Source organism: Diaporthe batatas (assembly GCF_019321695.1).
Source record: "Diaporthe batatas strain CRI 302-4 chromosome Unknown Contig00004, whole genome shotgun sequence".
NCBI classification, from domain to species: Eukaryota; Fungi; Ascomycota; class Sordariomycetes; order Diaporthales; family Diaporthaceae; genus Diaporthe; species Diaporthe batatas.
Window position 1 is genome coordinate 3,126,833 of NW_025408551.1, and position 13,707 is coordinate 3,140,539.

Genomic DNA, 13,707 nt, shown 5'->3' on the forward strand with positions numbered 1-13,707 from the left:
CTCTCTGGCAGCTAACATGAGGAATCACTGAAAATAAAGTTCAGATGTCGTACGATTTGATCCCACGTGCCCATTGTCCTTGCATTGTTATTGGCATTGTGCTTTTCCTTCAAAAACAAACTGGGTCTTGGAGCGTTTACCGCTGCGTGAAGGGATCGTACGCCTTCGGGACCCTCGGGGATGTGTACGGATTGAGGATGGAACGACACCATACTCACTTGAGTTAAGTTCAAATGTCGTACCAGGCTGAGGCCAAGCGCCCAGTCTGCTTACATTGTTGTCGGCATTGTTATTTTAAAACACTTGGTCTTTGAGTGTTTACAACCGTGTGGAACGAGCGTACACCTTCGGGATGTATGCGAATGAAGAACAGAAACCTTGAATGTTCTCCAACACTTCACATTGGCTCGATGGCAGCCACTGAAAATCTGTTTAATTCGCTTGAAAAGCTCGAAGGTATGAGGAAATGGGTGAGCGGTCTTTCTTGCTGACATGTAGAGACCCGTTACTTAGCGCGCTTCGCTTGCTATTATAGGCCAGATGAACTATTTCAAATATTGATACAGGATGATCAAAGCGGTGTGTATGACGCTAACTTCTTGTCCCGGCTCCATATAATGTTGGCATCCTGAATAGTATAGAGTGAGTACTGTATGGCTCATATACGAATACGGCTGATATATGAGGGATGTAAGAGTGCTTTGAGACATGCAGTGTAACTCTACGGATCTAACACCCGATCGAGTCATGCTCGATTGAAGTTCTGCTATTAAACTTTATAATGTGGTACACACCCAGGTACACAAAGTCTAACTGGCCGAAACCCTATACGATGCCTTAACTATACCGGATCGTGGCCTGATATTCTAAAGGCTACTATCCGATGCGCCGGAGAGCCAGTGAAGATGAGGCATCAAGTGTGTCTTGTGGATCTGGGAAGGAAGCATCCGATGCTGGGCAGGCAACGATGTAGATCTTGTCCCACATCGGAATCTGTTTCCACGCTCCCTACATCTCCGGCCAGCCAGGACGAGGACAAAAGCATCCGCGCATGGCCGTTCGTAACATCAAACCTCTTCGCCTTCTACGTCATTTCACATTACAACCACAAAGCGTGAGTTATGATCCACTTTCATCAGCACATTTTGCATCCACTCTGGTGGGTCTTAACATCTTTCTCGTTCAACAGTCCCTGCTTCGGGTTGATGTAGAGCCTCATAAACCTAAATTCGGAAATCCTTACCTTGTGTCCGTCCTACCAGCCCCCTCTCTTAGGTGGGAGCTAACATACTTATGCTATCCTCGGCGCATTAATTGTACAGGGAATTTCCCTGTCTTTTATTAAAGAGAGATCTTAGAGGCGTTCATGACGGAGACTCTGCCCTATCTAGATTGCTGTACAGAGAACACAAAGTACAGTTGTGGCAAGCAGAGTGAGCAGCAAAGAGAAGTAACTCCTAGTAGTGCTACATTATTAAAACCGATTAGGTTGATCGACAGCCAAGCATCTTTGCAATGAAGGTCAGGGGACTGCCCTGTAGGGCATTCGTGGGCAAACGTCAGCCCGGAAGATGGTGGTGTTTGTGATTATACTTTCCAAGGTTGCTTTAGGGTTTCGCTTTGATGATGTGATGCTGCGGCTCTTCCGCATTGCTTCGAATACCCAGAAACCTAAGCTACGGATCGATGTCCTGGCATTTACGCTGCGGAAACGGGCTCTTCTACGCGGAATGGCAACGATTAAAATGCCGTCTACTTCTTGATGCGGTAAATTTCAGTGGTGAGCCACAGTTTGGATAGGCGCGGCACATCCTGTACCAGAAGAAAGAACACCAAGTTAGAGTAGTCAAATTTGTTGTCTTACCATGGGTTCCATCGAGCCGTCACGGGCTAAGGAAGCTCAATTTCATACCTTGCACTTCTCTTCTCTTTTATCAGGGGATGAAGATGAGTTTGCACGTCTACTGAGTGCTTGTGAGAATGATGGCTTCTTCTACCTCGACCTCCGCGACTGGGAGTCGGGGCGGATCTTGCAACAACTTCACTCGACGGACCAAGTCTTGAAACCCTGGTTCGCCGGGCCACTTGAGAACAAGTTAAAGACGGAGACAGTGACGCAGAATCATGGGTCAGCTTCAAGTTCTACTTCGCTGCACAAGGAAATGTCGCTGAATTCTCCACAGGTACAAACCTCTTGGCCTATACCCGGGTGTCAAGGAGAAATCACGAGATTCTTATGAGGGTTTACGAGTAAGTGACTACCAGGATGAGGTATTTGAAAGTCTTGTCTTCCGTATGCGCTGACCTGCCCCAGCTCAGTCGTACTAACCTGCTGAATCAAACACACCTTCCGGACGTCGTCTCGACGAACCTCGACAAGTTCCAGGGGTACATGAACTCTGCCCACTACATCTTGCTCAAATTGCTAGAATGCCTTTCTACGGCAGCCGGGGTGCGAGCCGAGGATCGGTACGAACTGTACCATCCGCCAGAGCTAGCCTCGAAAACGGCAATGCTTCACCTCCACTATCCCGCCAGTGATGCATCCGAGGGAAAAGAGGAATCCGGAGGCCATAATTCACACACGGATGCTGGTTCTCTGACTCTGCTGTTTGTGGACTCGCCGGGCTTGCAAGTACTCTCGCCAAAGACAAACGAGTGGGAGTATGTCAGCACTAAGCCGGGACATGCAATCGTCAACGTTGGCGACACGCTGCGCTTTGTGTCGAAGAAGCGGTTTCGGTCGATTCTGCACCGGGTGGTCCTCCCTGATGACAGGGTGGCGAGCAGGTATGCGACGGCTTATTTTCTGCGCGCTGGCGACCAGGTGGTCTTCCAGGGCTTGAAGGGAGAGAAGCTCACAGCTCAGGAGTGGTTTGACAAGAAGTATGACAGCTTTGAGAAGACCTTGCAAGAGCAGGAGTCTAACCCAATAGCAACCGGTGGCATGGCTCAGGATCTCGGCGTTCGAGTGGTTTAGGAACCACTAGTAGTGTTCAGAGGACGACAAACAGGCTGCGAATGTTGCCATGATTCTTGGTGCCACTTGAAATTATGCTGCAGAAGTGAAGACCAGATGTGAAATATTAGCAGTGATCAAAATCTTCAAGTTCCACATCTGACCATAGGAATGCCGCAACGGCGTCACTCGCATCGTTAAAATAAGAGCACACCATGTCCCTTTCCGATCTTCTTGCAGGCCAGTCCTTTCTCAAATGATGTGCGACTAGTGTACCTGGGACGTATTTTCTTTTTCATGTAACTCTTTCTTCTCCAAGATGTACACACCTGGGCAGGTTTTGACCTTTACTCGTGGTCATGGGCAGCAACTACAAGTGTTTCCATCTGTCTCACAAACACGTTGGGCGGGTCATGGGGAACAATGGAAGCCCACAGAGAACAAGCATCATGCCTATTGATCATTTAATCCACTCAGAGACCCATTTTTGCATCCACTGCGGACTTATAGCCTGGACTCCCCTGAGAGTCGGGCTGTGAGCACAAGCCTGCTCAATGGACATGGGTGGTGTCTTCGCCCTAGTACCATGCTCATCCGTACGCCACAAATAGTCCCTGTAGAACTCAAGCAGCTTAATGGCTGGGTTCGTCAATGCGTCATCACCAGTATCTTTGGAAGCTTCGTCGTCGAGCCGGTTTAGCCAGACTTCTGGTGTTACAACTTCAGGCGCATGGGCTGGTCCGCGGATCGTCTTGACTGTGTCAATCACGGCCGGAAGTAAACGATCCCAGGTCGTCGTCTCAGGATTCCGCAAGTTATAGACTCTGGCGGTGCCGATATCTCCAATGCTGGACTCATTTTGACCACTGAATATTTCGACGAGGATAGTGGCCAACACATCCACCGGAAGCCAGTCAATCTCCGAAAACTGAGTCCCCAGGTCTTCAGGGAGGCAACCCATGGATACGGACCCGAGGATAAGGCTGGGGAGCCACTCGTTCCTGTTCCACTGACCGCATCCTGCTCCCTGTACGGCGCCGGCTACTTGGCCCACGCGGGCAACCGTAATCGGGATGCGCAGCTCGCCGGCGGCAACGTTGCAGAGCAGCTCGGATAGGAACTTGCTCCGGGCATACCCGTTCGTCTGGGGTGCATCGCCCATGCGCAGGACTCGTTCAGGTGCGGGCTGACCGCTGCTATCGTCCCCTGCCGTGCCAACAGCGCTAACCGAGGAGATGAAGACGAACGATGCGGGTCGGGTCGTATCCGCGGGGCTCGCCTCGGCGGCCAAGCCGAGCAGGTTGACCAGCCCATCTAGCTGCGGTTTGAAGGCGGGCAGCCGGAGATTGAAGTTTACGGGCCAAGCATTGTGTATGATGACGAGACCGGGGCGGGCGCGAAGCTGCTCGTATGTCTCGTCGTCCATCCCAAAGTGGTGTCGGCCGAGGTCTGCCTTCAGGAAGGTGACCCGTCCGTCCAAGTCGTCCACGTTCATCCCTCTTTCGGTCATCCGCAACTCCTGTGTGCCACGTCCGCCGTCTGCTGACCGGTTTAAGCAGAAAATGTGCTCGATTCCTGGATGATCCAGCAAGGCTCTGAGGAGGAATGTGCCCACAGTCCCGGTGGAGCCGGTCAGGATGACCGTCCTCGGGGTGTCTCGGTACTGGATGCCGAGGACCTTGGGCTTAGGCATCTGCTTGATGAGCCTCCTGTATTGGTTAAACACGCCCTGCATGAGCAACGCATCGACATTTTCTCCTGTCTCGTTGCCCTGGCTAGTGACGGCGGCGCTCAGCTGAGCAACGCTCGGGTTCGAATAGATTGTAGACAAGGCAAGGTCGGGGCGGTGGAAGCCACGCCGTAGACGTCTGAGGATTTGGAGAGCCATGAGTGAGTCCATCCCATAATCGAAGAAAGACGACTCGTCTGGGATCGGCCGACCGACGACAGAGCAGACACTGTCACGGATCAAACGGGAGACAGCCGCGGCATCAGTGGGGTTCCACCCCTCATCCGGGAGACCCTCACCGTCGACAGTGGCATCCGCAGCGGCATAAACGGCCTCAATCTCGGCGCTGTATTGTTCAATGCTTGCGGCTCGCTGAATTGTGCCCTTGCCAGAGCGGATCATGGGGCGATCGACCACAAGGATCAGTGGTTTTTCTATCCTTGCATGCGCTGGCACAACGCAGTTGGCTTGTTTAACGGTTGGCCAGACCTTCTCGATCAGCGCTGCCTGTTCGGAGGTGGTCAGTGGTTTCTTCCAGTCAGCTGGCTCGATGAGAAGGGCTGCCTGGAACCTCATAGTGCCGACAACCAAGGCTCCGCCCAATTCTCTGTGCTCAGCCACGACCTGTTGTTCCATGCCGATGGGGTTGGTCTTCTCGCCGTTCAGAAAGACGATGATGTCGTCCGCCCGACTCCGCCAGCACCAGGCGTTGGTAACAGTGGGGTGAGGCTCGAATAGGTCCTTGGTGCGATATTCTTCCAGCGCTTCTTGGCCTCTGATGCTGAACGTCGACTGAGTGGCGGATAATGCTTTATCTTGTCTGATTACGAGCTCATATGTGCCATCCGCTACCGGGTCAAAGATGGCGCCGACCGAAGGGTGGAATCGTATATATCGCCAATCACTCGGGCCCAATGGTCGCGGTGTCGTTCTTGATCTGTAGTTATCCCCTCCCGGGACAAGAGAAGTGGGAATCAACTGGTGCGGTATCCCAACCTCGGAAGCACCCCACCAGCAGTGAAGGGGTATCTGCTGCGCGACAATATCCCCAATGGCTTGCGGGAGGTCGCCGCCGATGTACAAGATTAGTTTTAGATGCTTTGCGCAAAAAGCGAGCTGTTCAGGGTTCTGGGCGAGGTCTGCTACCACCGACGGTACAAGAACGGCCACCTCAGCGGGCGTATGCTTGAGGGCTTCCACGAGCCCATGGCCGGTAACGATCCCAACAGCCGCGGGCGCGATCGGGATACAACCAGCGGGAATAGCCCACAGCATGTACATGAGGATGCCAGCTCCCTTCAAGTGGTCGACGTCAACGCGGGATCCTCGTGTTAGGGTGTTTTTTTCATTGGAGTCTCACATGAAAAGGCGGCACTGTGACCATCATCCGTTTTCCAGCCACAAGATGTTCGACGGACGAGGCATCTTGATATGTGGGAATCTCCCCATGCGGTGGAATATCCTGCCGGGCGCATGTGTAATGGCGCATTGCTGCGTCCTGTGTGAACACAATGGGTTTTGGAAGGCCAGTAGAGCCTGAGCTATGCCTGTAGTAGAAGAAGGTTTCGTCAGCCATAAGACTCGATGGAACGATCGAGCTGGTGCTGGCTGGCGCACCAAATGACGAGTGGGTTCCAACGCCCGGCATCAAAAGGCTTCTCGTATACAAAAGGAGGGTGCTCAGTCAAGAGCTCATCGATGGTTGGGACCGTCAGGCAGCGAGGCTTGACCACGTCGAGAATCGGTAGAACCGACGGCAGAGTTGGATCCGTCGTAACCAAAATTCGACATTTGAGAGTCTCGAACAGGAACTTTTGGGCGGCCGGGCTGTTACGAGGCGACGTGGGAAACAGCTTGAGAAAGTTCATTAGCAAAGATTACTATCTCCTGTGATAAGTACCCTCTGAGACCGTCCATATGGCCACTCACCGTGTATCCGGTTTTGACAGATGCCAAGATCATGGCCGTGAGCCGGACATCGTTGAGACCAATGTAAGTCAAGACGTCGCCCTCCTGGGCTGCGCCGAGCCCGAGCTGGCCCACAATCCACCATGCCAGGCCATTGACAATATTGGCAAGCTGACCATATGTGATGGCGCGGAATCCGTCATCATACGAGTCTGTGGCCACGGGCCAAAGACCGTATATCTCCTCGGGCTGCTCTTTGGCGAGGCTGTCGACGATATTGGGCCATAAAGCATCGTGTGGAACCCTGACCATGGGAGACATGGCGATTTAAGGTGTATTTCTGGAAGGGAGGAGGAGCTGATGCCCGTCGCAGATGTCTTTTGCAGGCGGGGGAATCGGACGTGCCGGCACGCTTACGGTCAGACAAGCCGGTTAGTGGCCAAGAAATAGCCGGAGGGGATCGCCGCCGATATTTCCTGGTGCAACTAACAGCACTACCCCGAATTTCAGGCGGGCGTTTCATTTACTGCGGGAGTACCTGGGTGACTTGAGAAGCATTCGGTGTGCCAGAGGCACCGGCGACAGCATAGGTCATGAGGGCTCGGTACACCTCTCCCGGCCCGCCCTCTTCAGAATCATCCAACACAAGCTCCTTCTCGATGAGAAACCCAAGTCGCCGGTACAAACCGACCCCGGGACGGAATGCCCTGACGTAGACGTCGAGGCCGATCTTCTCGGCTTCCTTCAGACCGCTCGCCACCAGCTGCGTGGCGATGCCTCTGCCCTGGTTGTCTGGATGCACTGCCAAGTAGTCCAGCTCTGTACGATGAAGCCAGCGTGTTAGTGCATCTTGCATTTATATGGCCTAGGCGACTCGCCGGACAACGGCCCCGGGGGTAGAGGAGGCCACTTACGGATGTATGTCTTCTTGGACAGGATCTCATTCTCGGCCTTCTGGACCGGACTTATCTCCCCATCACCGGCGGTCGTATCCCCAAAGTCCCAATCGGCCATCGAGGCGAGGCGGCGGAAGAAAGCTTCATCATCTCTGCTGACAGCCGGGGTGACGGCTTCGGGCCAGATCGACGCGTCAGAACCGGCCGGGAGGATCCATCGCACGTACCCCATGATGCGACCAGTGTCGGGGTCAACAGCTTTCAGATGACGCTTGGTCTCGCGACCGGTCAACAAGTTATCGGGGAAGCGCTTTGAAACCTGAATAATGTGGTATTCGAGGCTGCGGTCCGGCCAGTTCAAACGGAAATGCGGGTCAGCCCAGAAGGCAGGGAGGTTGTTGGCGGCGAGCGCATCGCCGTCGGCCACTGTGCAGCCTGAGATGATATACCCAGTCTCTCTGGTGCTGGTCAGTTGTGAGCTACTCGCCATTTCAGATTAGGTAATTGCAGGAGGTGCCAAGTCGTTCGTGAGGGTTGCAGGTATTCTTTCTATACGTCAAGAGAAACACCAAACGGCTCAGTGCTCTAGATCACTTATCTGCAGCCCGGAAGGATTTCGGCCACTTCAGGTTGTATTTATCCCGTTGCAACAACTCAGCCCCGCTACAACGAAAAGCTCGCTTTATCGAAATAGACATCTCACCCGGCTTGTAAGACGGTATAAACAGAACACATTCTCAAGCGGACAATGGAATTGGGCTATAAACCCGGTGCACAAAATCTCGGGGCAGATCCCAGGCATTGATAGATTTTAAAAGTAGCAAGACCGTCTTAGACTTATTCTGTTCCTATTCCACATCCCGGCATGTGAACCGGGCTTATCCTTTAGTAGTGCGAAGTGAAGGCCTGTGGGCAAGCTACCCATACTCGCCATTTTGGCACTCATGTCTAAAGTCTTCAGCTACAGGCTGATATCCTCAAGCTTATATATGAGTGTATCTTTGATGGAAGTAGGTTCTGCCGATGCCCAGAATCCCGTCCAAGGTTATCTCCCCGCAAGGCCCGCCTGAGATGGTTAAGGGCGGAGTATAGTGCTGCACCTAGCGTTGCACGCGGCACCGATCTGGTATCCCCGACGCCGCTCCGCAAGATGTTTGCGCACGACATGCGAGTCAGCCTCCTGAAATCATCAGGAGATGTAGCTGTGGGCTGTCCCAGGGACCAACTGCTTTCTTTTTTCCTTTTTCAACATCACCACGGCCTCGGATTTGGAAAAGGCAGCAACCATGTCTAAGTTCTGCTCCTTTGAAGATGTGCAAAAGTTCCACGAGCTTACATTCAAGTGGTCCGTTGCATATGACACAAAGGTATCACAACCGCAGAAGTAGGTTCACAGCCGATCGGGAATATTTGCTAACTCGATTAGAGTTTACCAACCCTAATTGCGATAACGGCCCCTCAGATAGTGGTTGACTTCCGAGATTTCCCTGCAATCAATGCCGTTCGCCAGTGTACTCCAAAGGAGTTTTTCAGCGATAATTTCAGTGATGAGACCCTAGGCGATAGGAGGCGTAAGAGCAAGCACCGGCCGAACGAACTCAAAATCCTGACGCTGTTTTCTAGTACAGACTCAGCATCTACTGGGTGCCTCGGTTTTCAAGCTTATCAGCCATGATGAGGCAACTGGGAACTGGCAGATCCGGGCCCGTCACGTCAGGACTTTTGCCAACGGGGAAACGGCTGATTGGGATGCCAGCTCATTGATGGAGTACCGGTATGTCAAGATCAATGGAGAATGGAAGATAAGCGGCTGGAGACCCCATACAGTTATGGCTGCGACCGGGCGGCTTGAGGACGTAGTAGGTCGATTCTAGATCAGGCATAGTTTTTACGTTCATATGTTTTGTTTTCGATCATGGTAATAGAAGGAGGATAACGACAATGTGTTGGTTATACGTGAACCACTTTTTGGGCATCATCCTAATGCACTGGTCTACCAACTAGGTAGGTACGAAGGGCTCGAAGTCCCTGTCTACACAATTAAATACCACCAGATAGTGCGGCAGTGTAGTTCCATTTCCTATTCCCATGAAACAGCCACGCCTGTGATAAAAGGTACGATATTATAACCAGAAGGTTTATGGCTTCACTGCACTTCGGCATACCAAGAAAGGACCCACCCTGCTCTGCGCCATCCTTCACAATACACGCCTGCGAGGTGCCGCTGGCCCTTCACAAAGATGCCGTCCAAGTAGATGCGAAGCAGGTACCCGAGTGAGTGGCTGCGCTGGAGGGGCTCCCCCTCCTCGAAAAGGAAAAAGCCATTTTCTCTATCTTCCTGAAGATATTTACTCTTGGTAATCACTACTTAAGCACTGGTCACCGTAGTAGTGCCCTCCTGGCCCTTCTCCTGCTCCTGCTGAACCGGTGCAGATGACGCCGGAGGATGAGCAGCGGGTGCGGGATACGCCATTGCGCCCTGCGTCTGGTAGCCCTGCTGGACCCCGCGGGCGGGGTTGACGAGCGGCTCGCGGTGCTCGGACTCCTTCTCCTGCTGGACGAGGTCGCACAGCACGCAGCAGCACGCGGTGGCCATGTCGGTGGCGCAGTTGCCACGGAGGTGGTACTTGTCGCGCAGGTCGGCGCGCTGCATGGACATGGGGATCCAGTGCAGGCCGACGCAGCCTGACGCGCAGAAGAGGAGGCACTGTGTTGTTGTTGGGATTGGCATCAGTCTCACGAGCCAGACTACCATGCGAACGTATGCAAGTCTCCCCTCGGTAGGCTTACGGTGGTGTTGATGGGCTCGTAGCCCTCCATCTCGCCGTTCTTGCGCAACCTGTGGTGCGTCTTGCCAAAGGTTACGCATGGCAGGCAGTACGTGATTAGGCAGAGGTCGATTGGGCTGCAGCAGCCGAACAGTGAGTTGTGCCATGGCTGGGCTGTCGCGGGCGAGGAACTCTTCACGACCTCTGAAGGCTTGGCGAGGACCCCGTTCAGGCGCTGCTTCCAGTCCTCGACGTCGTGGTTGTTGATGGCGCCCGTGGTAGCCGGCCTCGGTGCGCTCTGAGAATAAGCTGGGGCTGCCATTTTTGATATGCGCTTCTGGGATCCACGAGGGTCGTATACGCAATACTCTAAGAAGCTAATCAGGATAATAGTTGCGTATATAAAGAAGAGGGTCGAGCCTGAACCTCGCACTTAGGGACTCGAAGCAGGGAGGCGGGCCTAAAAGAGGTTATGTCAAATTGAAGAATGCCGAGGAGATGAGATGCAAGCAGACGGGACGTTCCTCGAGCGACATGTCTCTGATTTAAACAATTCCGTCGCTAAGACGATGATGGGCCAGGGACTTCATGCCACTTGCAGTTGCCCCAAAACGGGCTTCAACCTCTTTCACATGCATGTACTATGCGGCTTCGTTCCTCCTCGACGCTTCTCGACGATCTCGGCTGAGGCTGCACGTGCGGTGCACAGATCCACACGACAATGGAGGCGCCCTTTATCGTTCAGCCGCAGAGCGCTACAGGCTGCTTGGGATCAGCAATCTCTGATGTCGGGCCCAAGCGTTGGTCTTTGACAGCGCCACATTCTACATTCGCTGCAGAATAGGAAATTTGGTTGCATTCTTGGTCGCAAGCCTGCTTGACCGGACGACGGAACCAGCAGCCAAGTTTGCTTTCTAACTTTAATGAATGCTATATCGTACTTGAGTAGGTGCGCTGAAGCCGCATTAGAGGGCAGGCATTGGCACATACATTATGGTTAAGGGCATCGCTCAAAGTTAATTTCTTAGTAATGTTACTAGGAGTACTCACTGGGAGTCTTCGACATCCTCCAACAGCGTTGGAGTGTCTCTGAGGACACCTTGCGGTTTCCTTACTACCACCGAAACGCAATGCAGGAATTATATGGGCCTATCGTATACGCACAAGGACCAGAGCACCCGTTCAACAACGGCACTACCACGGGCGGCAAGACGAATCGGTTCTGGCCCATGGGAGCTGGGCTGCATGGGGCTATGAACACGCAGGGACCGTCGGAGAAAAAGTTCCAGGGGGCAATGAAGATTGACACAACGACAAGGTACAGGCCGATGGCGTCGCATTCCTTTTGTTGGAGATGGAAAGGCCTCTGTCTTTGAGTGAATGGGCCTATAAGTGTGCAAACCGAAATATGCAAGCCCAAGAACGTCGGCTGGCAAAGATGTAAGGCCCTTGTCCATGGCGGTGTCTGTACTGGGGGGGGGGGGCACACATGCTACGACGTTCATAGTCGGTGCCAACTACAGATTGGTATCCTGACAAGTATTCGTTGTTCCAGCGTGAAGGGTTTGCCACGGCTGTGTTTAGCATAACTTCTAGGTTGGCATGCAGTTTTTAGCCAATAGGTCTTAGTTACTTGGAATAGGTTTGGTGCACATGTGAGGACCACAGCTCCTCGGGTCTATTAGCAGCACCTGGCATTTACGAGCCAGAGAAGAAGGTTTTGCCAATGATACTGTAATTCATAGAAGTTATTAAACAGGCATCCATGCCTAAGCTATGGCCGACGCGGCGATACCGGAAAGACGATGTTGGCAGCCGGGAGAATACCTAGGGTGTAGGTCACAGAAGCATTGCTTGTACATCCGATCCGAAGCCGAGCGCCGACTCGCTCCTGCGCAAGTGAGCGTAATGTTGGCCCGAATGCTGTCATTTGCAGCAGGGAGGAACACCCATTGGGCGTCAGCTTCACTCACCTCGCCGGAGTATAAGGACCGTTACTCATCAATGATAGCATCTGCAAAAACCTCTAGTAACCATTGCATTCATTTCAACCTGACATCGCCCGTCATTCTCGCCCGTGAGTGAGTCACACTCCCTCTAGCCCTACTAGTAACTACAGCCAATACCTCCGGATTACCTCTCTTTTCCGCCGATCTCTCTGCCACATACATACCTAGGTACACGCGCGCGCGCAAGTCCTCCACGCCAATGCAATCATGGCCCAATCGCAAGCCTTCCACTTCCCAATCACCACGCCCATCGCAAACGACCGCGTGAAGCTCGTCCCATTCGACATTGATCTCCACGGCGCCGCCTTCATCGCCCAGTCCGCCTCCCACCCAGAGCTCTATGCCAACATGTCCTTCATCCCCTTCACGACCGTCGCCGAGCTGAAGGCAGCCTTCGCCAGGCCCGACACCATCTTGTCCTCCTCCAACCCGGAATCCTACATCTTCGCCATCATCGACAAGACCAGGGACCGGTCGCCCGAGGACCCGGAGGGCGAGCTGGCAGGCATGGTCGGCTACATCCACACGCTCCCGGCCTTCTTCAGCAGCGAGGTAGGCGCCATCGTCGTTCTGCCCAAGTACCAGCGCTCCCACGTGACGAGCAACGCCGTCGGGCTGTTGCTGCAGCACGGCTTCGCACCCGCCGACGAGGGCGGCCTGGGCCTGGTGAGGATTCAGTGGTATTGCAGCGCGGCCAACACTGCCAGTGCCAAGGTCGCCGACCGCATGGGCTTCGAGAAGGTCGGCTTGATTCCGTACCACATGAAGTTTCCGCTGGGCAAGAAGTACGGCAAGTTAGGCAACGGCAAGCCGGTCCCGCCTGGAAGCCACCCGGATGATGTGTGGAGGGATTCGCTCTACTACAGCTTGAGTTGGGACGTGTGGGAGGCTGAGGCTAGGGACAAGGTCGAGAAGGCCATCAGTCGGTGATGGTTTGGGTGAATTAAGGGCGCATAGTTGATCTGTGTATGTGGTTTCTAAGCAGTCCAATTCTCATAACGTGCGGGTCGGATGAGGAACATGGAAAAGAGGAGAGAAATCTCATATTCAAAGTTTCGCTCACCGTATGAAGGCTCCACGTATGTCCTCGGACGTATGCAGAATAGAAGTGGAAACAGTCCAAGTTCGCTGCAGCCTGGGAGATATCAACTACATATCAATAATAATTCAACATCAGCACCCCCAGTACATATATTGATTTGGCATCATAACTCCATTATGCATATGATTCAGTTTTCTCCCATGAAAGGAATCTAAGGCCCCATTCCCATTATTCGCAACCGGTAGCACTTGAGTGGAAGGTTGCTGACTCTGTCGCCAAGCGAATTCCGAGGCCATCCCAGGTGCCTTCGGTGATCACAGCAGTCCATTATCTCCAGGATATGGGACGTGAGTAGACGTCAAATAGTCCTTCAAGTTCGGCTTTAGTCACAATACA

General features: G+C 53.3%; 6 protein-coding genes across 6 annotated transcripts; 3 read left to right on the plus strand and 3 right to left on the minus strand.

Moving 5' to 3' along the window:
• Positions 1-1,865: 1,865 nt before the first annotated feature.
• Positions 1,866-2,980, plus strand: KVR01_004247 (uncharacterized protein; the record flags this gene model as incomplete). The annotated part of the gene is made up of 3 exons (XM_044788066.1): positions 1,866-2,128; positions 2,184-2,250; positions 2,315-2,980. The coding sequence occupies 3 exons, from the start codon at positions 1,866-1,868 to the stop codon at positions 2,978-2,980; spliced, it is 996 nt and encodes a 331-aa protein (XP_044646411.1).
• A 274-nt stretch (positions 2,981-3,254) lies between these two features.
• KVR01_004327 (uncharacterized protein) lies at positions 3,255-6,917 on the minus strand (the record flags this gene model as incomplete). Its single annotated transcript, XM_044786353.1, has 7 exons — positions 3,255-3,329; positions 3,864-4,412; positions 4,905-5,312; positions 5,889-5,984; positions 6,049-6,235; positions 6,306-6,541; positions 6,618-6,917. 7 exons carry the CDS (start codon positions 6,915-6,917, stop codon positions 3,255-3,257), a joined length of 1,851 nt encoding a protein of 616 aa, XP_044646491.1.
• A 151-nt stretch (positions 6,918-7,068) lies between these two features.
• Positions 7,069-8,042, minus strand: KVR01_004117 (uncharacterized protein). The gene is made up of 2 exons (XM_044791256.1): positions 7,511-8,042; positions 7,069-7,415 (listed from the first exon to the last, which is right to left on the minus strand). The coding sequence occupies exons 1-2, from the start codon at positions 7,980-7,982 to the stop codon at positions 7,120-7,122; spliced, it is 768 nt and encodes a 255-aa protein (XP_044646281.1). The 5' UTR covers positions 7,983-8,042; the 3' UTR covers positions 7,069-7,119.
• A 714-nt stretch (positions 8,043-8,756) lies between these two features.
• KVR01_004468 (uncharacterized protein) lies at positions 8,757-9,420 on the plus strand. Its single transcript, XM_044783342.1, has 3 exons — positions 8,757-8,859; positions 8,919-9,063; positions 9,116-9,420. The coding sequence occupies exons 1-3, from the start codon at positions 8,779-8,781 to the stop codon at positions 9,364-9,366; spliced, it is 477 nt and encodes a 158-aa protein (XP_044646632.1). The 5' UTR covers positions 8,757-8,778; the 3' UTR covers positions 9,367-9,420.
• A 440-nt stretch (positions 9,421-9,860) lies between these two features.
• KVR01_004690 (uncharacterized protein) lies at positions 9,861-10,582 on the minus strand (the record flags this gene model as incomplete). The annotated part of the gene is made up of 2 exons (XM_044789690.1): positions 9,861-10,199; positions 10,283-10,582. 2 exons carry the CDS (start codon positions 10,580-10,582, stop codon positions 9,861-9,863), a joined length of 639 nt encoding a protein of 212 aa, XP_044646854.1.
• Positions 10,583-12,222: 1,640 nt separating this feature from the next.
• Positions 12,223-13,461, plus strand: KVR01_004306 (uncharacterized protein). Its single transcript, XM_044782683.1, has one exon. It carries the CDS (start codon positions 12,477-12,479, stop codon positions 13,197-13,199), a length of 723 nt encoding a protein of 240 aa, XP_044646470.1. The 5' UTR covers positions 12,223-12,476; the 3' UTR covers positions 13,200-13,461.
• The last annotated feature ends 246 nt before the right edge of the window (positions 13,462-13,707 follow it).

Coding starts and splice junctions, on each gene's coding strand:
- KVR01_004306 (XM_044782683.1), top strand. CDS start 12,477: ATGGCCCAATCGCAAGCCTTCCACTTCCCAATCACCACGCCCATCGCA.
- KVR01_004468 (XM_044783342.1), top strand. CDS start 8,779: ATGTCTAAGTTCTGCTCCTTTGAAGATGTGCAAAAGTTCCACGAGCTT. Junction 8,860..8,918: donor CCGTTGCATATGACACAAAG/GTATCACAACCG, acceptor TAACTCGATTAG/AGTTTACCAACCCTAATTGC. Junction 9,064..9,115: donor GACCCTAGGCGATAGGAGGC/GTAAGAGCAAGC, acceptor GCTGTTTTCTAG/TACAGACTCAGCATCTACTG.
- KVR01_004117 (XM_044791256.1), bottom strand. CDS start 7,982: ATGGCGAGTAGCTCACAACTGACCAGCACCAGAGAGACTGGGTATATC. Junction 7,416..7,510: donor GTCCAAGAAGACATACATCC/GTAAGTGGCCTC, acceptor TTCATCGTACAG/AGCTGGACTACTTGGCAGTG.